We start from the raw sequence: 25,681 nt of genomic DNA, 5'->3' as shown, positions 1-25,681 counted from the left end.
CTATGGGCATGCTAGGTTGTCAGGCAACTAAACTAATGAAGCTGACCTCAGCAGACACTACAGGAAGATAAATGAACAGAGGCTATTATATAATCTGGGAAGATATTCTTGCTGCATGGGTTTCCTTGTCCTTTAAGGACAACTGTCCTGGGTACAATGAAAATTCCTTTTGCTATGCTCCCTGCCTCACCAGAGATCCCAAGACAAACCAAGCAGCCACGCTAGGAAATTCACTGATGTTGGGGCAGAAGGAGGTATAAATCAAAGTAAGAAGCTCCCCACAAAAACTTTGGTGATTTCCACTCCATTACATTTGTATTTGCCTCTTTTAAACTTCACAATAAAGAGCAGTTCCTTTGTAAGGTCTTTCATCTCCCTGTCCCAGCATAAATTCATAATGGAATACAAACCAAGCAAAGTCATTTGCAGTTAGTAACAACCTGGTCAAACAAAATGACAAAAGGACAATTCCAAATGCGGCTTTGTCAATCAACTTTAATTAATGGGTACAGCTGTATCTAGAAACAGATCTAACAAGCAAAGAAAACATTGATGAGAGAAATGCAACTTTTGTGAATTGGTCTTGTATTGTGAATATCACTGAACAAGTTTGACCTGGTGAGAAAGATCTTTCCAGAGGAAAAACATAAACCTGTATCTGAAGATGGGAAACAGGTGTGAATTGGTCTGTGTGATTACCACATCTTACATTTAAATTTAAAACCAGGTATGCCTCGAGCTTTTTGATTTTAAAAACTGGCTGTCTATCCAATCAGTTAACAACATGTGCAAGTGCTACATTTTGGGTCAGAAGGCATTTTTATCATATGAAAAGATGCCCCTTTCCTGCTCACAGTACAACACAGAAGAGAATTGTTCCAGACAAGCCAGCAGCAATGAGAGCAGAAGACGCCTCAGTCACGCTGAACTCAGTAGGACTGACTTCCAAACTGGCCACGTTATGTTGTCATTTTTCGGTGTTGCAGTGGCTGGTTCAAGAGGTCATTCTTCAAGGCCCTTTGGAGCTTCCACAGTCACTGATTTAATAATAAATGGACATAACTGCAAATGCAGAGAAAGAGCACTACCAAAAGTGACTCCAGAAGGTCAAGCCTTCTTAAATTCCCTCTCCCTCAAAATATTACATGTTCCATATAAAGCAAGTTAAAGGTATCAGGAAAATTTCTATTAATTCATATATTTCTAATCAGTTCGATAACTCTTCAGCAAGTTTCTTTTATGAACAGGTTTTGCAAATCCAACTCGGTCATTTCCACGATCAAAAATACAATAAAAACCTGACATAAATACATCTCCCAGAATCCACGTTGGTACAGTGTCTCTGCCAACAGCCATAGCCTGAAAACCGGAGATACACACCAGTTCCTCTCTTGTGCTTTCCTATAGTACAAAAACAAACATTTTACTTATGTGCTGAATTTCCCTGGTTGGAGCCAAAACTTGTGAACATACTGAGGGCCATTCCGCACCAGGATCTATGTAGCAAATTGGTTGCGGAAGGAAAAAACACCATTTTAAATAGTGGAATTCGTCGTTATGTATACCTGCCTTTGTAGTGGAATCCAGTTGCATTCCTATCGTTTCCCACAGGTTTCCTGTCTCGGCAAAAATCACTAGCCAGAAAGCGATATTGCCGAGCTTTGTCCCACCCCTGGCCGTCAAGCAGCCAATGGGTGGCCGTTATCATGCTCCCGAAAAGCCCCTTTCCCTTTAAGGAACGGTTTAAAAAAAAAAACATGTTGCAACGAATCTGCGTTGATTCGTTGCAACAGAGAGACCCATCTAGCTAGCAGGTGGTGTTTGAGCTGCCGTTTCATCGTTGCCACGCTCCCCCCGAGTGAAAAAAAAAATAACCCCCCCGCACAGGTGCGATTTTTGGCCGAAAATAGAGTGAAAAATAAAGGGAAAATAAACCAGCAAACGAGGCTGTGTGGTGTTTGGTGCTTGGTGACTTAAAACAGCTCTGGGGAGGGACTGCAGCCAAGGAAGCCTTGCTGGGTAAATGAAGGCTTGCCGGTGCGTTAATCTCTGCTTGCTCCGAGAAAAAAAAATGGTGATCGCTTCTCCGGAAGATCAGAGGAGAGAGCCAGGGGGAGGGACTTTGCAGAAACCGCAACAATAGTAACACACAGAACTTTCCCGCTAGTGTTGCAGATTGGTTGCAAGAGTATAGCGCTTTCCGGAGGGTGAATCCACTTTTTGGGATTTCCCTGAAAGCGCTACAACGAAGCGCTTTTTGCGGATCGGTTTCAGGAGTGTTGCAGATTGTCAACGATGTTGTGCATAACAGCAAATCAGTAGCGATTTCAATTTGCAACCATTGTGCAATTTTGAACGAGTGTGGAATGGCCCTGAGATAACCCCTTTTTGGTGATTTTCACAGGACTTAGAAATAAGAAGGTTTTTGCATTGGGGGTGGGAGGAGTCTTGGCAAGAAAAACGGATTTGTCCCTGTTGCTGAAGCAACAATGTTAGCATTTCTTTTCCCAATCCAGTTGTGCATACTTAACTAATTACGGCAGACTAAATGGGAATGTGCCATTGATAATACCTGGATGTGTATGCAAATTCAGGTGATCTATCCTATCACTTTTAACTTCAATGCACTTCTGTATGTGTATGTCTATCCCCCTTATGCACCATTTTGGAACTACGCAACTTGAATCTTGATGTGCAGTAGGACTTCCTCTACTGCCATCATGTAGCTGAATCTGATTGGTGAGGTGGTACTGTGAAGCACTGTGCTCACTCTGTTATCCTCAGGGCCAAATTACATGTTATGTTTGATGTGCATTGGGACACTAGTGCCCAACCCAACTCATGATGAAACATTAGAGTGGGGATAAACTGTTAAAAACTACTAAATGTATCTTCGTCATCCTACATGGTTCTAAACACTGCACGGGGGAAGGGAGAGCTTCATGTTTTCCTCCTGCACAATTTTTATCAGCAGAATGTGCCCTGGGTACATGGTGCCAGATGAAGGTGTAAACAAGTTCCCCTGGCAGCTGTTTCTAATTGGAGAACTGCAGAACAGAAGCAAGAAGCCCCTCCTCTCCCCTCACAGCATTTGGAGCTGTGCAAGGCAAGACTTATGTGGGGGGTGGGTAGGGTTAGTCCCTGCTCTGTTACAAGTGAGGTCAGGCACCCATGTCTTAACAGTTCTCAAACTTCCCATGTTTTGGCCTTGATTCAATTTTTAAAAACCTTAAACATGATTTTAAAAAACAACCTTTGAGGGCTGCACTGAGGCACTAAAAAAATAGTACACTTTACAGGACATTTTCCCTTTCAAAAACTCTTTCCCTATTGAAAATCACTAAGAAAGTTCTGCATTTTCAAGATGGCCAATTGTGAGAATTTAGATACATACCTTGATTATATACTGCTCTGAAGTTAAAGTGAATTCTTTCCCTGAGATAGTAAACGTTATCTGAGGCAGGCTGGAGAGTCTTCTGCAGTCTACAACATACTGTAACATTAAAAAAAAGTTTTTTTCTTGACTTGAGGGTTATGTTGCTATTTGAACAAATGCATCAATCCTGTCAGATGCTATACAACTTTTGGTCATTGGGGGAGATCACTATCGAGGAATGTTGATATTGTAGGGCCTCTGTGGCTTGACCTGGGCACCTGGTAAACAGGGGAACATATGCTGCCTTTGAGGAGGACAAGACCATTTTTAGGCATGATGACTAACAGCCACTGATAAATCTGTCCTCTGTAGTAGGGAGCTGTACAGTGCACTCCTAAGTGCCAGTGAGCTTCCGCAAAGGCTCATGCAGCATGAGAGCATGTTAACATTGGTGCACTGTGCTGGAATGATCTAATCTCTGTACAGTACTTTCACTCAGGGCCTCGATCTTCAGCACCAGTCTCCCCCCCCCCATGCCATTTTCAAAAGTCTAATGCCCCTGGGTTTGAGCTCTTGAAAATGGGGGAGGGGGACAGGAGTTCCTCCCCCATCCCACAGTGGTCCCAAGCAGGATCTGGTCCTGGGCATTTGCAAAGTGATGTAATTCCAGTGCTAAAATGGAGATGTCCACAGGGATGCTCCATTGAGCAAAATCCATTGGTCCAATTTGGTGCACAGAAGGAAATGACAGTAAAGGGATAGCCCTCCTACCTTTTTTAAACACCAAGAGCTGTAGAGTTGACATAAAACTGGATGGACCAGACAAAGTCAACAGGCTGGGGGACCCATCCTATTTATACAAGCCTTGTAGGTTTACCTCTCTTCCTCTTGCATGCTGCTACCTCAGCCCTGGGCTGAGGAGCTTTTAGGCCTCCCCCCACTATTATCATGAGCAGAAATGATTCAAAGAAGGAGTTATCTGACCCATTTCAACAGGCCATTCCCCACTCCCACTCCTGAATTATTTGTTTCTGGAATTCACAGGTTCATTCAGGGATCCTATGAATTCCATCAACCCTAGGAAGAGTGAGTGGAAAGAGCTAGAAATAGGACTGCCCTTAAGTGGCAACACCATTCACTACGCTGCTGGTTCAGATCACGCCAGTTCATGGGCTTAAGATGCTAAATAAACAGAGGTAGATGGTTAAATGAAAAGCCACCAGTAAATATGGATAAACACAAATGGAATGGCTTCTAGAATAGAATTTAATAAGTTCACAACTGAGATCATGGCTTTGTTCTGTTTTCCTGTAAAGTATATTGCAGGTCAACCCTCCAGCACTGACACTTTCTCAAACATTTCTTCAAAAGATACCCCCAAACTGGAAGCGATTTAAGTAGAAATGGCAACTACGTCAGTGTGCTTAAGGTCACAACAGCCTGAAACACTCCACAAGATGGCAGCATCTCCTTGTGCCACAACTCTACCTGTGCTCAGAAGATGTCCCTTCTTGAGCAGAGAGAACCACTCTCCATTAAATTAAAAGACAATTGAATAAGGAAATCAAAAAGGTTGCAGAATAGGGTCACAAAACAGAGTGTGTAGAAGGCTAAAGATGGGGCTCTTTCTCTCAGTGCAGGGCTAAACCAATGATGTGATTGAAGATTCAGAAGAAAAACACCCCCCTCTTCTGGCCTCCATGCTAGGTCCCAACTCATGATCACCAACAATCATCCGCAACCATTACCACTCAAAGTATTCAGTCCTTTGGCATGCTAGTGGGAATCTCATTTGTCAAGCATTTATAGTGGTGTTCCAAGAAGTTGAATTCTGCACATGAAAAAACGCCCATGATCAGTTGGCCACTGACTGGGAGAGGACATAGAAACTGAGAGCTCCCTTTTCAAACTGGGGCATATTGAGCCAGTTTACAACATCCATTGGTATAATACCAATTCCCAGGTGGTTTCAATATAAACCAACTAGTGAAGAAAACAATTGTAATAATGATACAAATAATTTTATATGCTTCTCAACAAATATTTACACAAATGTTTCCTTTTTTTATCTTGTTCTCACTGTGAGTGCTGTTTTCCCCTTTCTAGCATGGATCCTGTCAATCCATTCCATTAGTGGAAGTGCTTCTTGATGCAAGAGCCTCAGAGATGCAAAATATACTTTCAGTCCCATGGATGCATTCCTCTAGTGGAGGTGCTTTCCTCTGCTGGAAAGGGGCTCAAGAGTCTACAGAAGCTCATAGAGCATCTTACCTTTGAAGAAGGCTCTTTGTTCCAGGGGAGGACACCTCCTTTAGGGGAATGGATCCAGTATGTATTGGTTCATCCCCCATTAAATCATCAGATCTTGTTTTTTCCATCCCCGCCCCCCAATAGTTTACCTCTCCATATGGGGTTGGTCTGGCTCCAATATATTGCTGCAGTTTGATTATTTCTGTGAGTGGGCCAGTAATGAGAGAAGTACCCGAATCTACAATGGCGTTACAGCCATCCAAACATAATGCCAGTTGTCCTTGGACTTTCACACTGTATTATGAGGGAAGACACATAGGAAAATACTTGAAATGAGCTTACACTTGTGGGAAATTGCATTGATAAAAGCAAGCAAGTCCATGTAACCAACAAAAAATATCCTTATTCTTCAAAAATAAATAGCATCTTATGTCATCTTAAAAACGTACGCAATTTTATTCCACCATAAATGTTTGTGCATTCCAGCTCACTTCCTTGGATGCATTCAGTGGATCCTCATTATGCAGACATTTTATGGAGGTATACAAAAATAAATAGTGGAATCAAATTGCCTTGGGAAACAAGCAGCACAGGTCAAAACAGGGTCACATACAAGATAGCTTTAATAAATACAAATATAATGACCAATCACTAGTTATTCTAAGCTGGTTAACACCTGCAATGTGGCCATGAAGTGCAGCCATTAAAAACATAAATCTCACCATGAGAAGCACCATTTATGCTATTTTAGCAAACCTAGATCAAAATTGTGGAGATGGGAACAGATAGTCTTCAAGCAAACTTATTGAATGAGATTTTTTTTAAGGCTGGAGCTATGCAGAGGAAGGAAAAACAAGCAGCTTGCCAAAGGCTCCCCCGACAGCTTAGTGAGAAGAGGGAAACTGAGGCAGTGGAAAGGCGTCATCATGCAAGGCTCTCCATATTTCATCGTTCACTATGACATGAATAGCAGTCTTCCAGCTGTTCAAAGGGCTGCCCTCTTTGCAGTTTAAATGATTTTTTGGAAGGTATGAATCAGGATGACAGAAAGCCATCCTCCAATACAAATGACTCCTTCTCAAAAGCTCATTGAAACTATGTAATGGATACAGCTTTCTCCCCATTTTCCCAGATTCCTTTCCCCACTGGCCTGAAAGAGGTCGTAAGGCAAGCACAAAGCTCTGGCCATTCTCACTGCCCCTCCCCCCCCACCTCACCCCTGCGGCTGCTGCCTCCTTTCCCACTGAGGAGCTGAAGCGGTTGATCGTCCTTGCCCTCTTCACCTCAGTTCTCTTTTACAAAAAGCACCACAAGCCACATATGCCCAAAAAATTATGTCACATGCAACTGCCCCAGTTCACCTGATGCCACCTGATGAACCTGATGTTCACTGGCCCCACTAATGGCTGACCCCTGGGCAGAGTGAGGCATTGTCCCTCCATTCTTTCACCATACTGCAAGGATTCAGTGCCAGTTTTAGCAATGCAGTGCTTCAACCTTCTTTGTGTCTCCCGTGTCTTGAGAGTTGAATTGGCAATATCCTATATTCTGTAAGTGTGGACATTCACCTTTTGTGCCATAGTGATCAGCCTTGAGACCATCTGGTGTTAGAGCAAAGGATGTCCAAAATTATATAAAGACAAAAGCAGGAACATTGCCTTTCTTCCTAATAACCCCCATTTCAAACTTTTTGGTTTTAAGAGAGTTCCTGCTGATTTCAGTGATCTGTGACTAAATTATTCGCCTATTATCTCATAGAAGAACTCTTATTGAGTTATTTTGGGACCTTTTTGTTTCTTCAAATAATTGACTGGAGCATATATGTTCCTAAACTTGGAGATGATTCAAATGGATAGCTGTGTTGGTCTGAAGCAGCACAATACAATCAGAGTCCAGTAGCACCTTTAAAACCAACAAAGATTATTCAGGGCATGAGCTTTCGAGTGCAAGCACTCTTCCTTGGATTATGAACTCCTTGCATGACAGGGAATATATGTAAGGAGTTCATAGTCTGAGGAAGAGTGCTTGCACTCGAAAGCTCACGCCCTGAATAAATCTTTGTTGGTCTCAAAGGTGCTACTGGACTCTGATTTTATTATGCATTTGGAGGTATGACATGTGTACGATGACCTTCATTGCTGACATATCTAAATGGGATGAGGAAATAGTCCCCTTTTCTACAATCACGCCCCAAGGTTTCTGTTAAGTAGACTTACTTGTTGACTTCAATTTGCCAGTACTTTTTCTCAGTGACTTTAGCCCAGTGAATAGATCCTCTGTAAAGAGAATGGTCTATGCCCCCTAATATCAGTTCACCTCCATCGTTGTCATCTCCACTAAAAAGAAGAATAGTTGTTTTTTATACCCCAATTTTCATTGCCTAAACAAGACTGAAAGCAGCTTCCCTTCTTCCAACAACAGACAGGAAAAGCTTAGGGTCCTGCAGGGACTAATGCAGTTCTGCAGAGCATGTAAGATGGAGTTTTTCAGCCAGGTTTTTGGTTGAGGCCAGGCACAGAGGGGATGTATATTGGCCCCTCCTTCTAAATTGCCCCCCCCCCCAGAATTTCCCTGTATCTGGATAGCATTCCTTTCCATTGGATGTTGGCAGCTAGGGGACTATTAGTTGGGTGGGGTAGGTGGTAGTTTTAACTGCTTTATTGTGTTTCTTGATTTTAAATTCTGTATTTTTAAGTCTGATGTTAACTGACATGAGCCAGCTGGCTGGGAGCAGCGTTCTACAAGTCTAAATAAACAAATAATGGCATCCAGGAAAGTGATCCATTGATGGGAATAAGTTTCCATGCATGGATGAATCATGGAGAAAATGCAATTACAGAATTAAAACTGATCCCAGGTCTACAGGCACCAGTTCTCCTGGAGAAAGTGGCAGCTTCAGAGGTTGGACTCCACAGCATCACATCCCTCCTGAGCTCCCTCCTCTCCCCAAACTTCACCCTCCCCAGAACTCTGCCTCCAAATCTCTAGGAATTCCCCAACCTGGAGTTGGAAACCTTGTCTGTCAAGCATTTCCTTTAAAACTCTATATTATAGCTCTTATGTTTACTTTATACTACTGACCGGTTCAAGATGAACGAAAACACAGGCTCCTCGACCAGTGCTTGCTTTATCATATTATCAAATACTGGAAGTCCACTCCCGACAGCCAAGGATGGGTAGGCCAAGCCCAGCACCCCATCAAACTGAGCAAAGACAAAGGTCGTGCCAGGCTCAAAGACTGACTCGCCAAAGTCCTGGGCCTCAACAGAAATGTTGCTGATCTGTTCATTGTGTTGCCAAAGAGAAACAATACAAAAACTGAACCATCACATTGCTGCTTTGTGACAGGTTATTTATCTAGTTCAAGGCAATTATTTTTACAATTGATACCTTATTTATACTGCAAAGTTACAAGGAATGAAAACTTGGAGGTTGACAACCCTGTAGTTTTCCTAGAACACTGCTCTTAGAAATATGCTCCCTTCCACAGACTCCTTTTCTCCCTACTTCTTTCTCTAGCCTCCACCAGGACAAAAGATGCTCTCATCGTTTCTCTCCATCCTAGCCTCGAAAGACAGCTAGAAAGCTGATCCTTTCCTGTCACAGTATGGAAAAAACATCCATTTCTTCTCAAAAGAGATCTTGTGTGGAGTTTATTCCTAAGGGAGCCTGCTAAGTGCTAAGCTTAACAGTTTCTCACAGAACTGACATAATTCATTCCGTTTTTCCCACAAATGTCATCAAGAAAAAGACTGAGGAGATGAGAACCCATGGGGTGTATACATTTTGGGGCCTGTGACATAGGCTATCTTTCTCCCACTTGCCCCAGTGATTGCCATTACAAGACTCTTTTCATAGTCATGATCCTGACCAGCAGTTAAGTCTCTGAATTACTCATTAATGTTGCCAATTGTTTTATTGTTTTATGCCAATAAAGGTTTATTATTATTATTATTATTATTACTCATGTCATCAGCTATACAACCAGAAACCCAGAAAGTTGCCACAGGACAGAACAATTGAAGGCAACAACAATTAAGAATTTCACTCACCTTTACTGTCTCTTTGGCAGAGATGCCCAGCAATTGCCCGGTACCATATTGTAAAAAGAACGGTCGCCCAACATGTACATATGTTTGTGAAAGAAACGACTTAAAATTTGCACGGTTTCCTGTGAAAACAAACCACACTCTTAACCTGGCATGACTTCCCCCAATTTAAAGCGTAACTTTTAGAAACTTGTTTTTCAAATGCTCCTCACAAAAATGAAAAGAAACAGAAATGCAATTTCAATCTTACCCAGAGATAAACTACACAATATGTTTTTTCACTCATATTTGCAGCCTCAGAGCAGCTGGGGGCAACTGCTGCTTAAAGAAAATAATAGGAGAGTGGCCTTGGAACAGAACTACAGGGAGAGAAAGGTCTTCTGCTTCCGTCTACCCCCAATAAAAACTGCATGGTAGGACTTATTTCGCCCATTTTGCTGCTTTATGTGGCATATCTCTACACATGGAGCAGCAAAATCAGCTAAAGGGCTCCCTTGAAGGGTTTTCATGCAAGATGACAGCTTGGGGAGGAGATCTGTGGCACCATTTCAAACCCATTTGGGCTTTTTCTTTTCTTTTCGAAGCAGTTCCTCACAGCTGCTGTGTGGCTGTGGGGAATACAAGTAAACCAATACAAACAAGTGAAAGAATGTATTGTCTCAGACCAATGGCAAGCACAGGGCCAATTCAAGACCTCCCCACCACCATGACCCAGCTGTAAGCTGAGCTTCTGGGGCATTGTTTCAGAGGCTCAGCTCATATTCATCTGGTGCCGAGATCCTGGAGTCAAGTGGATGAGTGCGAGTCAAGCCCCTGCAGTGCCTCTCTGTGTTGCCTCAAGCAGTGGCTTCAGTGGCTCGCTTGGAGATCCAGCCCAGATAGGACAGAACCATAATTCAAATGCAAATAATTCAAATGCAGATGACTGGGCAAATCCAGCCCCACTGTCATAATCGATGGTGTTTCTTCCAGCCCTATTACCTTTCAATTTCCTTCTGCTTATGCTACGGCTTTTGGACAAAACAGGGACCATTCCAACACAGCGTCACTTTTTGAAGTGATCCAGGGAGTATTCACTGGGGAAGTTACATCACAGTCACATCACAAGAGGAAATTTAGATGCTGCATGCTCACATATTTGCACTGCAGTTAAAAACATCAGAAGGGGAAAATAACTTTACCAAATATTTTATACAGCTATAGAGTTCCCATGGGAAACCATTCCACATGTATGTCCTCATAGATGCCTTCAAAAGTCATCCTGTGAATGATAGACATCATGTTGGAATTTGTCCTTTGTTCATCACAACATGCCAAGCATAAGTCAGTCCAGAATTAAAGATGGACTTTAGGTGGATATGACTTTTTCTCTTTCAAAAGGATGGATCCAGGACTGTTCCCATCCCACCACAGAGGACAACGTTAAATGAACCCTTAAGGTAAAATTAAGGATTGATATATGTAAGATCCTGCCTAAATTTTTCACTCATCTTCAGTAGATCCGTAGAAGTCCTCACTAAAGGTAACAGTGCCTTATCTATTAAAGTCTTGCAAGAACGAGGACAATAATCAAAACTATAAAGAAGAGTGTATTTAGATTCAGTGGATGCAACCAGACTTCCTACTGATGAAAAAGGAAGGAAGAATCCTCTTTAATCAGGTAGAAATACTATGCAGGGAGCCATGGGACTTGCATGTATTAAAGCCCTGTGAGATGGGGGCTGTAGTGGAAATGGGTGAAAGTGAGTGGAAAAGCTAGAAGAACCCAATCCCATATCTATAGGTCAAATGCTGACTAACCGTCTGCTTAATTCACAGACATACAGCAGCAAACTCTAACACTTTGTAATGGATATTAATCTCTGGGCTGAATATCATCATGGTATTTGTGTAGCACTACAATATTATGAAAATCAGCATCTCTGTAAATCCAAAGCAAATTGGAGGAGGGGCTGAGTGAGGGTGAGAGTGTTAATGTATCATGGCTGCATTCAGACATCACAAGAAATGGTGGTTTGTTTAAACCATTGTTTGTGGAACAAACTCTGCTCTGTCTTCCAAGTGAATTCATCAGATTCCAATTTGTGGATGTGCTCTTTACTTCTTCGGAGGGATGCCATGTTCCCTCTCCAGCTGCCTCGGTGGCCAGGTGGCTATTGACTGATACTCCAGCTGACACACAACAGATTACAACATCCTAAAAACAAAGCTCAAAGTGACAGCTAGATACTGAATAATTCAACCTGGATATCTTTGCTGTTTGATCTTCCAAAGTCAAATTCAACACATGTCTTACCCTTTAAGTGCTGCATTGTTGAAAATGCTCAGTTCTAGGCACACTAAATGAGAGCTGTGTACAACATACTGTGAAGTTCAACTAATAATAATAGACATGAAGAATGTATTTCAATGGCTCAATAGCAATTGGTTGAGATCACCATTCCAAACATATGTGTCTCTCTCCAAATCACAAAATTGTTAAAAGTAACAAGCAAACATACATTCCTATGCAACATGTACATAGAATTATTTTCGGGTGGCCTTCCCCTTTCACTTTGATATGTGGAACAGCTGCAGGGATGTATCTGTGGGCACAGATCTGGTGACTCTGAAATTAGTAATTTGCATTAGAGTTCGAATGTCTTTGAGAGATTGCAGAAGCGAAGCAATATATTTTGGTGCAGAATTTGGCAATTTCTTACAATTGGTTCCTCCTTTCTACTGCAGACCCCTCCAAAGTCCCTAAGGCATTTAGGGGAGATCAGTGGACTAGTAGAAAGGGAGGGACAGGAAAGTTCTGTTCTGCTGCTAATGAAGTCTGGTCAGAATTCAACCCTCTGTAAATATTCTGTGCTACCTTCCCCCTGACTGGCTGTCTGAATTCAAGTCTATGTTTTCATTCCAATTTTTGAGAGCAACCCTCCTAAATTATCTTTCATTTGTGTTTCATAAAGATAGAATTTGTAATAAATGAGGATTCTACTTCTTCAAAACATTAAATGATATCATAATTCTTACTGCAGGCCTCGCTGGTACAATAACAGGATGGAACCCAAAAATTGGAGGATCCAGTGTCAAACACCACAGTGAATGTCTGAGGTGGAGTGCCAATGCTCACCACTCCATAATACTGAGCCTAAAGGGAGAAAAAAAATCCATTAGGAGTCAATGCTTATTGCCGGTACAAAGGAAAACACTGGTGCAAGTAATAAATCAATTTAAATGTGAAAACTACATGGCTGTTTAGCTGTGGTCTTACTTGTCTGCAACAAACTTTGGGGCTCAGTTTAATCATTTACATTAGAAATAGAAAATAGTTAGCAAAATTGTAAGGTGGATCAGAAGGTGTGTCAGTAGCAGCTGTATATGATCAGACCCCAGCTGATGAAAATGCACATCTCAGATTTCAAGTGTGGCTTGACTAGCACATAGAAAAGGAGATACACACGGAAAAAATTCCCTCTACATGACTTCTATGGTTGAATTGTGATCTGCATGGAGAAACATGGGACACAGACATTGAATTCTGATCCCTAAATCGTTTTCTTTAAAGACTTGAATAGAGAGCATTCATCATCTGTGAGAGTGGCTGTAATACTGCATTGTGGGTTCAATGGCATAGATCCCCTTCCCTAAAACAGAAAGGAATACAATTAAAGAAAAGGTATCAACTTGACTGTCTCTTCTCACTTTAGAACAACAGGACAAATCCTTCCTGTCAATGGGTCTATTTTCCTCTAGACCAAACTTTGAAGATGAAACCCTGACTATTCATTCACTTTTAGCTTCTCCTTCTTCCACCACTCCTGCAAAGGCAAACACAATAGGCCATCTGAACAGGGTGAGAAAAAAAAACGACTCACTGAAAACCCTTTGCCTGTTTATTGAAGTTAGTTGTAAGAGAAAGACTCAAGAAGGTCCACAAGATAGTGAAAATTGCTATATTAGATTATCTAAAACATTAAAGAAAAACAAAGATGATAAATAGGTAGGTAGGTAGGTCGGTGATAGATATACAAGTGGGGACCTGCAAGAAATCCATTTCCCCTAGCTTCACTTCCTGCCCTCACCCTCTGCTTCTCTCATATTCTTTCTCCCTCTTTTTCCTTACTCTCTCTCCCATGCCTGTCACTTTCTCTCTCTTTCTGTCCCTCATCAGTCTCCAGCTGGTCTCTTGTTTGCTTCTTCTTCCCCACACAGCAGCAGTAGGTAATGGTGCTTCCAGTTGCCCACCCAATTCACAGCAGGGTCAGTGGCAACTCTCCAGGAATAACAATAGCTCTCCCAGCTGCAGAAATCAGTTCCCCTTAGGACTGCCAGCTCTAGGTTAGGAAGTTCCTGGATATTTGTGGGTGGAGCCTTGTGATACTGAGGCTTTGGAAGGGAAGCAACCTCAGTAGGGTATAGTGCCATAGACCAGTGGTCCCCAACCTTTTTATCACCGGGGACCAGTCAACGCTTGACAATTTTACTGAGGCCCGGAGGAGGGGTGTCTTTTGCCAAGGGACGTTGCCGCTGCCTGAGCCCCTGCTCCGCTTGCTTTCCCACTGGCGCCCCTGACTTTCCGCCTCCTGCTGGGGGGCGCTGCCAGCAGTGCAGTGCCACGCTGAGGGGGAGCCCCAGCCATGGCGGCCACTGGTGGCAGAGTGGCAGGGCAGCCCCCAAGGCAGCAGCTGGGGAGGTGGACGAGGAGGAGCTGCGGCCCGGTACCAACTGATCCATGGACCGGGACCGGTCTCCAGACCGGGGGTTGGTGACCACTGCCATGGACTCCACCCTCTAACAGCTATACAACACTGATTTTCATAGGGTGGCTGCTGCTGAACAGCAGCAAGTTGGATGGTGTCAAGTCACCCAGGCTTCCAGGCCTAGGGCTGCCAACCTCCAGGTGGGACTTGATCTCTCTCAGAATTATAATTGAACTCTAGATCTGTCCCCATGGAGAAAAGGGGATCTATAGCATAATTCTTGGCTGAGGTCTCTCCTTTCCCCAAAACCCAGAATTCCTCAGATTCAACCACAAAAGTTTCCAACCTGGAGCTGGCAATCCTAGCAATGAGTGTTTCCACAAAGGCCAAACCAGGCCTGAAATGGTCTTGTCTCCTCCCCCTGACTTTTACTCACTTAAGCCAAGCCTTGAACTTTTTGGCTGCCTAGCAACAGCCTCTGAAGGAATTTGTTGCTTAAAGCTACAGGCACTCCTTATTTTAGGTTTTTTTATGCTCCCTGTACTTCTTTTACAGGTCTGCCCTCACAATGCCAGTCATTGGATTCAAGTATCCAAAGATCTAGCCAACTTTACTATTAGAATATAACTCTGGGGTTTCAAGTTATATTAATGGAGAGGAATCTGTTCAGAACCCCCATTGCTAAGCTGGAGTGTCCAGGCCCAGCAACTTACCTCAGCACTTTCCAGCGGTAGCAGTAGTATCTTGGAGCTGCTCCAAGCCCAGAATGTCTCCTGGTGAGCACCACCACTGCGGAGCAGCTCCCCTGCTGCCACAGCCAGACCTGGAGCAGCTCTTAGCATCTACCACTGCTGCAGCAAGGATCCAAGGCTCCACTAAAGCTAAAGCTGGACTCTGCCACACCTCCCAATCACTGCAACAGAAGTAAAGGAAGTGCATTGCCTGTGTCTGCACAGACAATGCTTTTTAAAGGGTTCAGTTTTTTTTCATTTGGGAAAAATGTAAACATTTCAGATTTTTCTGCAAACCTGGGGAGTCCCCCAAGTTTGCAGAAAAATCTATTTAGCATCCATGTGGTCTGAAACCATGGAATTAAGTATTAATGGCCACTGCCAGCAAGGGAGGAAGACCCTCCACAAGGATCATGGCTCCTTCCATTCTTGCAGTCACTGCTGCCAAGCCATTGCACTTCCCTGCCCCTCACCCTGCCACCAACATTGGTGCTGATGATGCTTGCATGGCTCCAGGCCTCTGCTCCTGGGCCCATGATGTCTCCAGAAGCCCCTCCCCTCAAGGGGGCGTGACCGCAATCCTCTCCTACAGCCACCTCTGCTCCACTGTGACCAGTTGCTGCAATTCATATACTGAGGCAACCTGAGTCATCATTTGGCTCACTAAGACTATGTATTGTCTGGCCCTTGTGAGATTCAATTTTCTTCGACTTCTACAGTAAGCTTGTGTACACCTCTAGAATGCATTACTTTAACTTATAGTTTATATTAAAAATAAGAATTTCTAGAGTTCAGTTTTATGAAGAAATCATTCTTATGCTTTCTTACATGGTAATTATTTCCATGTATAGAGAGTAATTATAAGATGTAAGTGTTGTAAGATGGCAACTGGAGTAGTGTACATAGAATGTCTCAAGGCAAGAATTATCTGTACACAAAATAATTTGCTAAAGGTGGTGGGCTGTCCGGGATAGAAACCCTCAGGGGCCAATCGGAAGGTACTTTGCCACCACTGTTGTCAGTCCGGGGCCAAGGGGCCCAGACTCACCCAGCTGCCTCCATGCCAGGAGCACCAGCCACGGCAGACTGCACGCCCACCTCCTTGCTTAAGGAGAAGACCGCCATGAGGAGCAGTGGACTGGCCCCAAAGGGATGCCGCCGCAGCCCAGGCCGTGGCCTATCAGGGCCCCGGCCAAGACAATGCTGCATGGGGCTGCTCCGTCGCTGCGAGCACCCGGGGCCGCGGGGACACACGCTGCCGCTTGGAGGGCTGAGGATGCCCCACACTGACGAGTGGCTGCCTGGCCACACACAGACTGCCCCGCAGAGGACTGTGCAGCTTCCTACAGCCCGCCAGACAACCCCAGGTAAGGGCAGCTGCCTCGCCGCAACACAAGGGGCCCGGAGGCCGGGCCACGAAGGGGCCCTTCCTCTGGCCCGCCGAGTACCCACGCCGCCTCCGCGTCCCAAGGAATACTGCCGCCGCCATCAGGGCGGGGTGAGAAGGGCTTCCCACCCACCCCTTTCCAAGCCCGCTCTTAGGAGCGGGCTTTGGAGCCTAGTATTTGAATAAAAGCATTCCTTTATGAAAGACCAGGATCAATTCTTAGGGGAAGGATCTTTTCTAAGCCCCACTATAACAAATGTCAGTGAGGAGGAGATCCTACCAGTTATTCTACCACGACAGTACAGAAAATGAGCTTCTTTGCTCCCTCCTTATAGGGTTTAAACATCCTCCGTTCTTTGAGGAACTTGGAGGATCTTTCTAGACATTATTGCTTCAAAAAGAATTCCCCTTCTGAAAAAGAAAAATGGGGTACAAAACCACCATCCCTTAGGCCACCAGCACTGAAACCCACTGTATCCATGTTCCCTTTCTAACTATTCAACAGAGATTATTGTGGTGGAAATCAGGACCATTGCACTGTTCATACACAAATGTGTTTCTATGGTAAACGTCACCAAGACTGAAAAATACTAAAACTATTGAAAGAGCTTTTCCTTCATGGTTTTGTTGTACTATGTTAAATGTCTGAATGTATTCAGAAGCCAAACAAAGAATACCTTACCCCCAGAGCTAATCTCTGTGCACCAGTGAACTTTGAGTAAAGGACTCAATCCGCTTCCACCTCCCTATCAGTCTATGGAGCCAGATGAACAGCAGCGTCTCACATTCTATTTTAGGAATGGACATTTCTGGGCCCCAGTTGCAGACTATGAAGATACATTTTGTATCCTAAAAACACTCTGCATTTTCACTATTGATATCTGGCTGGTATTTTTATTGCTTTTCTGGTTAATTTGTTTTGCACATTATGTTGGTTCAGCAAAGTCAAAAACAAACAAACAAAATCCCACAGGTCAAAGAGGAGACTGCAGGGCTGTCTCAAGTGTGATCTCCTCTCTCTTTTACATAAATCAAAAGCTTTATTTCCAGCTTTAAAATGAAAGAAAGAAAGAAAGAAAGAAAGAAAGAAAGAAAGAAAGAAAGAAAGAAAGAAAGAAAGAAAGAAAGAAAGAAAGAAAGAAAGAAAGAAAGAAAGAAATAATCCTGTCTCTTCTAATTCAAAAGGATGTTGTTTTCCATGTCTTTATATTTTTCCATGTTAGAGGAAAGATCTGCTTTTTTCATGCACATGAAATACAATTTCCTCATCCTGTTGCTTTAGTAATTTTCACTCACAAGCCATTTTAAGTCACGTCCAAAGATAGCCTTCTGTTAAATTTTAAGAAACATCATTTTAAAAACTCAGCCCCTTTGAACCCCCTATCCCAGTGGTTCTCAACCTTCCTAATGCTATGACCCTTTAATACAGTTCCTCATGTTGTGGTGACCCCAAACCAGAAAATTATGCAAGTGTTCTTTCACAGAAATTAAACCGAAACTGACCAATTGCGTGAAGATCCATTGTTCATGATTGCATATAAATTGATTATAAATTGGTTATAAATTGGTGGGCGACATCAGGAGGATCAGCAACTGTGGCAGCACCCCTCTCCCATCCAAGTTGCTTGCCCTACCGCAACCCCTGTGAAAGGGTCATTTGACCCCCAAAGGGGCCCCGACCCCCAGGTTGAGAACCACTGCCCTATCCCTTTGAACCTCAACTTTGTCCTAGGAACAAATTGATAATCTTAATAAAATATACATTTACAGTATGATAAAATTGCTATAGGTGTATTCAATTTAGCATTGCATTTTTTCTTGGCATAAAAGAGATGCCAGTCCACCAACTATTTCTATGCTATTTAGATACAGTAGAATCTGAATGCATTAACACTTTCAGTAGAAAACTGTTAGTGCCAATTCTATCCTAATTGCATTTAAGGTTCTTGGATACTTATTTAGAAAATGGGATGTGGACGTGTCCAACATACATGTTTATACAAGCACTCATATCGTCCAAGGTTCATAACAAAGGGCAGATTTGTCGAACTACCCTAGTGGGGGAAATGCCTGTATTCTTTTTCATTATATTATGGGTGAACATACTCACATTCATGTAATCATAGAGTTTTTCCGTTGTAAATCCCACCAATGAATAAACATCTGGAGGGTAGCAATGCAAGTATCTTTGTGCAAAAATGTCAAGCTGATGATCTTTCATGAACTGAGAGAATTCTCCTCTTGCTCGAAGCTGTTGCTTGATAGATGGAGATCGAATCAAAGGGATCCTGTGGCATAAATACGTTTTTGCTGCAGCATGTAGTACTTAACAGCTGCCAGGATATGTCCTGTTCTGTTTCAAATGTTAATAAGCAAAAGGGACACAATTTGCCAGCTGTATCTCCTGCACAAGCCTTATTTAAATGAATGGGAGTCATGAAAAGTGTCTGAATGTGACCCTCTATGTTTTCTATTCATTTCCATGGGCTTGTGGTAGAAATGTACTTAGTTTTTTCCAGATGTTTGGATCTAGGACCATCCTGCAGCAAGCATGTACAACTTGCAAATACCAAAGTATCTTTATATAAGATTGTGAAACAACAGACAAAATCTTCTTGCATTAATCCAATTCCTAGGTACAACCAGGCTGTCCTGTACCACAGTGCCCTGTGTGTGGATTTGCCTTTAAAATCTGCTTGGAGAATACAGCAACTGGTGTATTGAAAGGGGTTGTCATTGGAAATAGATTTCTCCAATTATCTTCTATAGTTTGTTTCTGAGCACAATTCAAAAGTTGGCATTGGCAGTAAATTCATAAACTGCTTAGGACCACTTACTGACAGATGAATCTACCCTACAGTGAAGATCATCTGCTTCTCTATTGGCATAAGGAAAATGTCCTCCCCCACCCCTTTCAGGACTGTACCCTAATTATAGAATTCCATCATTCTTTACTTTCCTTTGTTATAATCATGGTACCAAGTGAAGTCCATCCTGTTCATATATGATAAAAAATCTTGGTCCTATTGACATATATATGTTGTTTTACTGCTAGTTTGGTTTTTCCTGTTTTCCTAAATTGTTTTGTTATTTTGCTTTAACATTTTATTGTAAGTTACTTTGTAGGAAATTGAAACCAGAACCAGAGTAAAAAAAATCTTAAACCAGCATAGATTTTTTAAAATGTCCAAATACCTACTGAGCCTTGAGATACTTGAAGTCCTTTCTTACCTTAGTAGAGCTGTGATCAATGGAAGAGAAACCAGAACTGCTAAGAGGACCTTCATGACTTCAGTTGACTAGAAAGAAAAAGGAGACTGATTCCCCCTCCCCCCATCTCTTTTATACTTCACTGGATGACAGCCAGCTGCTTGTCAGGTCAATCAATGGTTGACGGTCAGTAGTTTGGCAGAACATTTTGGAAAGTGCTCCAGAGGTAACCTTTTATTTATGTAAATATTGCAACCCATTAGAACATATAACAAAAGGGGGAGATGGAGACCTGCAGTGAAGTATACATCTCTTTCTTCATATATGCACACAAAAATGCAAATATACATCATACTCATGAGCCATTTTTCTCTTTCCAAGAGCAGAAGGCAGATATCCAAAGAGACAACATTCCTTATAATGATTTAATCTTGTTCCCTTAGAATGCCAGCATCATCCAATGTGAGACCAAGTTTCAAACATCTGTATTATATCTGTTCCACTGTATTAGCCTAGCTAGGATGCTGGGAAGCAGCATGTCAGAGAAAAGAAGGAAAGACCAGCAATTGGAGGTTACCCCAGGTATGGGGTTGCCAGGTACCCCCCAGCTCCCAGCAGGGTATGGGTGGGGTAGGTTGCCAGATCCAGGTTGGGAAACCTCTGGAGATTTGGGGATGACGCCTCGGGAAGACAGGGACCTCTTGGGGTCCAATGCCACCAAGTTCATCTTCAAAGCATCCATTTTCTCCAGGGACATTAATCTAGAGATGAGCTCTAATTCCAGGGGATCCCCAGGTGCCACTTGGAAGCTGGTAGATAGCAAGTGTTAGAAAGAATGCAGATCTGCTATTGTCTCCTTTGTTGACTCTGTTCTTTTTGGCAGCTTCTTCTTCCAGTAGACATAATGGTGTCCTGAGCATCAGACATGCTTAATTTGTTCTGTCTTCCTAAACTCAGTTATCATAAGCACCTCTTCTTTAGTAAGCTGTTCCCTGTTCAACATCCAATGTTGGTGTGTCAATATCATTTTCCTTTTCTTTTTTTTTTAAGGATATGTCTACATCCACTAGTTCTGTTCTGAAATATGTTTTGTCAGCACCACAAGCTTAGATGAGGACTGGTGGACAAAGGATAATGATGTGGCAGGGAGCAAGAACAAGGGAGATGTTTTGGGAGTGGGAGTATCTCTAAACTTAGCTCTGTTGGCTTGTTCCTTTTATCTGTAGAATAGAGTCCTCAGTTTATAGTCCTGTCTCTGGCTGTTCTTGTTTTCTGTCACATGACATAATGTGGCTGTGATGTTGTGTCACTTCCCATGACATGCTTTCAGCTCAGTGAATACCAGTTCTGGAAAGGCTGGGCTCACTGATGGAAAGAGGGACAAATTATGATAACATCCCAGAAGAGAAATACTGCTTGTCACTAGTTCTTATTGGTATTGTTGTCAGAAGATATTCTGGGACATTGTTTAATTCTTGGATCTCATTAACTCAGCTCAAAAATACTCTGGCAACATGGCATAAAGCAATCTCAGGTCATATTACCTTATTTTGATAAACTAGATTAATGATTAAACTGTGAACCATGTTCCTCTCCTCACCATCACATGTCATTGTTCAGCAGAGTTTTTAGGACTGAAGATCTTTGGTAGGTGGGGAAATTTGATTTACAGAGAATTATGAGAAGCATAAGGGAAAATTATATCCCATAAAATCCATATTCCACATACAGGAAAGACAAATTCTGTTTGCCAAATGTGCCTGATCTTGCCCAGGAACTTGTATATATCCATTTTAAAGTTACACAGATATATTAGGTATTGAAACCTCATCCAACTACACAAATCTATTTTATTTTGTGCTCTTAATCTTTATTCTGTTTAATTTGTAAGTGGTTCTACTTACCAATGTAAGAGTAATCAGGCCACTGATTATATTTTACCTAATTACTGTGATAGCGAGAGATGGTCCAATAAAAGTAAAATCCTTTACTTTACACCAACCAATGCTTTCATTGTCATCTGCATCCCGGAGGAACATCTCCAGCCTCCAGTGGAATGAGGGAACACAATCCACCAAGAAGCAAGGCCAGTCCTGAAGCCTGCTTGGCTCTGTCATCAGACAGCTGTGGGGTTGGCTGGGGGGGGGGTTGCCCTGGCTGGAAGACAGGGACCTTCCCCAGCCACCAGCCGCCTCCTCCTTTCCTTCCTCACTGCTGCCAGCAATTGGGTGCTTTTGGGACCTTCTCAGGTCTTGTACTCCCATGCAACCTCTAGTTTTTCCTGTCACAGGATCAGCCATAGGCTAGCTAGCTAATGTTTGTTGGCTACAAGTGTTAATATGAAAAACTAATATTAAAAAGGATTTATGCCACCATGGCTTGAGAAACATTGATTTCCCCTCATGGACATATGGGCACTTTTAGTAATTAAAATTAGCCGGTTTCCATTTGGGGACCCTCTGTCACTTGCTTTACTGCTCCATCTACCAACAATGCCACTGGTTTCCCTCCCCCATCTCTGTGTCAAGCTTTTTGCTATGCCTTTTTTCTATTTATCAGTGCCCTTGCTTTGCTACTCCACCCTTCTATGAGGCTGATTATATATATTAGGATTGTGTGTGTATTAATGACCATCTCTGGCCTCTCCCATTAATGACCATCTTTGGCCTCTCCCCTGTCTGTCTATAACCCATCTAATTGCCCAGAGCTGCAAAGAAATGGGCGGTATATAAATCTAAATAAATAAATAAGCAAGGACATTCTCATTTCAAGTTCTGCATGTTATTGGTCATAAATATGCACTTGTTGTACGAGATGGCATGCCGAATATTGCCAAATACATGGCTGAATGAACTCTTGATGCCTTAAGTCGGGCCTTTCTTTTGGGGGGGGGGGGACCATAGGGGAGTTTTAGAACTTCATAAGGATGTTTTTGCTTCCTTGATGTTTGTGAGCAGTCCCAAAGTCAGCTCTGTACTTCTCATCAGCTGACACTCCTTCACTTATCAGAACATTTCAGGGCTCTTGAGATTAATGATTGTTGCTATGTAGACAGAGTATATATTATAGCAGGATGGAGTAAGTTGCCAGAACAGCCCACAGAGTTTTAAAAAGACCGTTTCCGCAGTCCACAAGATTTATTCTTGTAGCAGCAGCCCATTTAATATTGTGGTGCTTTCAGGATGGGCAATGTTTTCAGAGCAGCTGTTGCTTTTATTCCTTCTGATGACTGTCAGAAATACCTTCTAGGGGACCTTGAAGAGATGCCAATTGATAAGATGTTGGACCTGAGCAGCAGGCAACTGAGGCGATTTCCCTTGTGTGTTTGTTCTTTTAGGGAGCTGGTCAAGCTGTACCTGAGTGACAACAATCTGAACTATTTACCCCCTGAACTAGAACAGCTTCGGAGCCTCCAGATCCTTGCACTGGATTTCAACAACTTTGAAACGCTGCCCTTAGTTGTGTGCAGCCTGAAGCAACTGTGTATTCTTTATCTGGGAAACAACAAACTTTGGGATCTACCTATGGAGCTCCACCTTCTGCAGAACCTCAAGACCCTTTGGATTGAGTCCAACTGCCTGCATCATCTGCCCAATGTGGTGTGTGAACTGAGGCACCTCAAGACCTTGCACGCTGGATCCAATGCACTACGCTCCCTCCCTGGACAGCTTCGGTACCTGCAGGAACTTCGCACTATCTGGCTCTCAAGTAACCTTCTGGCTGATTTCCCACCTGTGCTGCTCCACATGCCCTTTTTAGAAGTTATTGATGTGGACCGCAATGCCATCCGCTACTTCCCCAGTCTCAAACAGCTCAGCGGGTTGAAGCTGGTAATCTACGATCATAACCCTTGCAGAAATGCACCCAAAGTGGCTAAGGGGGTGCATAGGGTAGGAAGGTGGTCTGAAGAGAGCCCAGAGCCTAGGAAAAGATCTGGTCTGGACCAGGGTAAAGAACCTGAGGATATCACTTCACTTCTGCCTCTGCCCTGCAAACTGTCTCTGTCTGATTAATGAGCTTCTTCAAGATTGCTGCACCGGCAGCCTTCAACAGAGAGAACAGCTGAGCATCAAAAATGGGCCTGAGAACTGCTCAGTTAGGTGTGGCTTTGTTACTAGAGACCATGATTTTTTGCACGAATTCACATTTCTGAAAAGTGTGCACAGGCAAGTAATTGCAGCAACTGCCTAGGATTTTTAAAAATATACCTTTCAACTTGACTAGCCCTCCATAAATATGCACAGAATCTCCTTTGAAGAAAAAATATCAGGAGCAGTAAAGCAAGTACACAACAAATGAAGCGTCAAGCAAAATAAATCCATCCTGGATAATTAGGAGCCCAGTTGAAAATTGAAGTTGTAGTGATGTGATTTTAGGAACTGCCTAGAAGTGTTTTGAGGACACTGTTTTAAAAAAAATGCTACAAAAAGCTTAGTTAAGGCATCTAAATTGCAGCCTTAAAGTGGTTTCTCAACTGCTTCCTTCCGCAAGGAAATGTTGGTCTGCAAGTGGAAGGGGTCAAAGGTTTCTTTCCAGCACCTTCACCAAATTTGTTTTGGAAAATGATGATGGAAATCAAGCAGTAGGAAATCAAAATATTGTTAGTGTCTATTTATACAAGTATAACAATTATAATTGCATTGTATATATATGGCCATGTATGGCAAGATGATTTGCAGTATTTTTTCTTTCCCTTTGGTAACATACCAGTGAAAAACAAAATGCCTCCTTTTTTCTGTTTATTGAAAGAGAATTGGCTGTTACTTTAGGGTTTGTTTACTAACACACCAGTGGCAGTGCCCTTTTTAAAAAGTGTACAGCCACTTCTTTGGATATTTGGCTTAAAAGGAACAGCCAGTGCCTGTTGTTTCCCTACCCGTTTCCAAAAGTATCTTCCCCTTTGACTACAAGCAGCCTTGATATAAATTTCTGTCATAGGCTTCCAAAGATATTAATTTATGAAGTATGTCCTTAGAACAAATTATACTATAATTTTAAGGTAATTTTTAAGTATTTAGCACAGCAATGCCACATAATTCTGAACTTCATGTAAATATTATAATTTTAATATCAAATATATACATTTAGTAACAGCAGCATTTTATACAAAAATTAAATATGAAGGTAGCCTGACAAACTAGTATTATTGTTATACTAACCACTAGTAGTCACCTTTTTTTCTTTGTGTAAAAGTTCCATCAGGTGAGTCCTCATTTTGCACTCTGAAGTAGTACTATCATGAATAAGTCATGTAATTTGTTTTACCTAAATTGATTCAAAGAATGAATCAAAAACCAAAAATTATAAGTAAAAACTTATGTAGAAAAGATCTTCACTGATTCTAGATCTGAATTGTTCATTTGTCTTAGCCATATTTCTGCAGAATTGTACATTTCATGATATTCCTCTAAACCAGGAATTCTCACCCAGAGGTCCATGAACGCTTGGGGAATCCACAAGAGCTCCAGAAGGGGTCTTTCTCCTCCTGCCTAAATGGACTTGGCCAGGGAACTGGCTGCCTCCACCCAGAGGGCTTGATAGGTAGGCCATGGGTGTAAAAATCAAATGGGGTGGGGAGTCAGCTGTGGCATGGTATAGGGGGGGTCCGGGCTGACTTCTCAGCTCCTGCCCCTCTTTCTGGGCTGCATGAGGTAAAGCTCCTATAGTAGTAGTAGTAGTAGTAGTAGTAAAGGGCAGTAGTAAAGGTGGGGGGAGGGAGTGGAAGAAGGATGACGGGTGCAGATGGCTATGCCACTTTCGGGGGATGTGGCAAGGAGGCATGGCCTGCTGACATCACTTCCAGGGGTTCTTGAAGCCTAAAAATATATTTCAGGACGTCCTCCATGGTCAAAAGATTGAAAGTCTGCTCTAAACATACAAATAAGATTTGCAAAACTACGAAGGCCAAGTATGGGTTGCCAGTTACAGTATCACCATTCTATTTTCTGGGATTTATGATGGCAAAAAGCTATAATACACTGCTATTATTA

The 25,681-nt window shown here is 42.6% G+C and overlaps 2 protein-coding genes across 2 annotated transcripts; one reads left to right on the top strand and one right to left on the bottom strand.

The window, feature by feature from the left end:
• Positions 1-475: 475 nt before the first annotated feature.
• On the bottom strand, positions 476-19,828 carry LOC143838056 (cathepsin E-like). Its single transcript, XM_077338787.1, has 9 exons — positions 19,713-19,828; positions 18,592-18,769; positions 12,694-12,811; positions 9,679-9,797; positions 8,708-8,907; positions 7,843-7,962; positions 5,776-5,920; positions 3,395-3,493; positions 476-1,401 (listed from the first exon to the last, which is right to left on the bottom strand). The coding sequence occupies exons 1-9, from the start codon at positions 19,766-19,768 to the stop codon at positions 1,204-1,206; spliced, it is 1,233 nt and encodes a 410-aa protein (XP_077194902.1). The 5' UTR covers positions 19,769-19,828; the 3' UTR covers positions 476-1,203.
• Positions 19,829-22,796: 2,968 nt separating this feature from the next.
• On the top strand, positions 22,797-25,021 carry LRRC10 (leucine rich repeat containing 10). The gene has a single exon (XM_077338786.1). The coding sequence runs from the start codon at positions 22,874-22,876 to the stop codon at positions 23,702-23,704; it is 831 nt and encodes a 276-aa protein (XP_077194901.1). The 5' UTR covers positions 22,797-22,873; the 3' UTR covers positions 23,705-25,021.
• The last annotated feature ends 660 nt before the right edge of the window (positions 25,022-25,681 follow it).

The sequence above is a fragment of the Paroedura picta genome, chromosome 5 (assembly GCF_049243985.1).
Source record: "Paroedura picta isolate Pp20150507F chromosome 5, Ppicta_v3.0, whole genome shotgun sequence".
NCBI classification, from domain to species: domain Eukaryota; kingdom Metazoa; phylum Chordata; class Lepidosauria; order Squamata; family Gekkonidae; genus Paroedura; species Paroedura picta.
This window is presented reverse-complemented; position numbering and strand designations above follow the sequence as displayed.

Coding starts and splice junctions, on each gene's coding strand:
- LRRC10 (XM_077338786.1), top strand. CDS start 22,874: ATGGGCAATGTTTTCAGAGCAGCTGTTGCTTTTATTCCTTCTGATGAC.
- LOC143838056 (XM_077338787.1), bottom strand. CDS start 19,768: ATGAAGGTCCTCTTAGCAGTTCTGGTTTCTCTTCCATTGATCACAGCT. Junction 9,798..12,693: donor TTGTACCAGCGAGGCCTGCA/GTAAGAATTATG, acceptor TTGTTTTCACAG/GAAACCGTGCAAATTTTAAG. Junction 8,908..9,678: donor CTGCCAAAGAGACAGTAAAG/GTGAGTGAAATT, acceptor CACAATGAACAG/ATCAGCAACATTTCTGTTGA.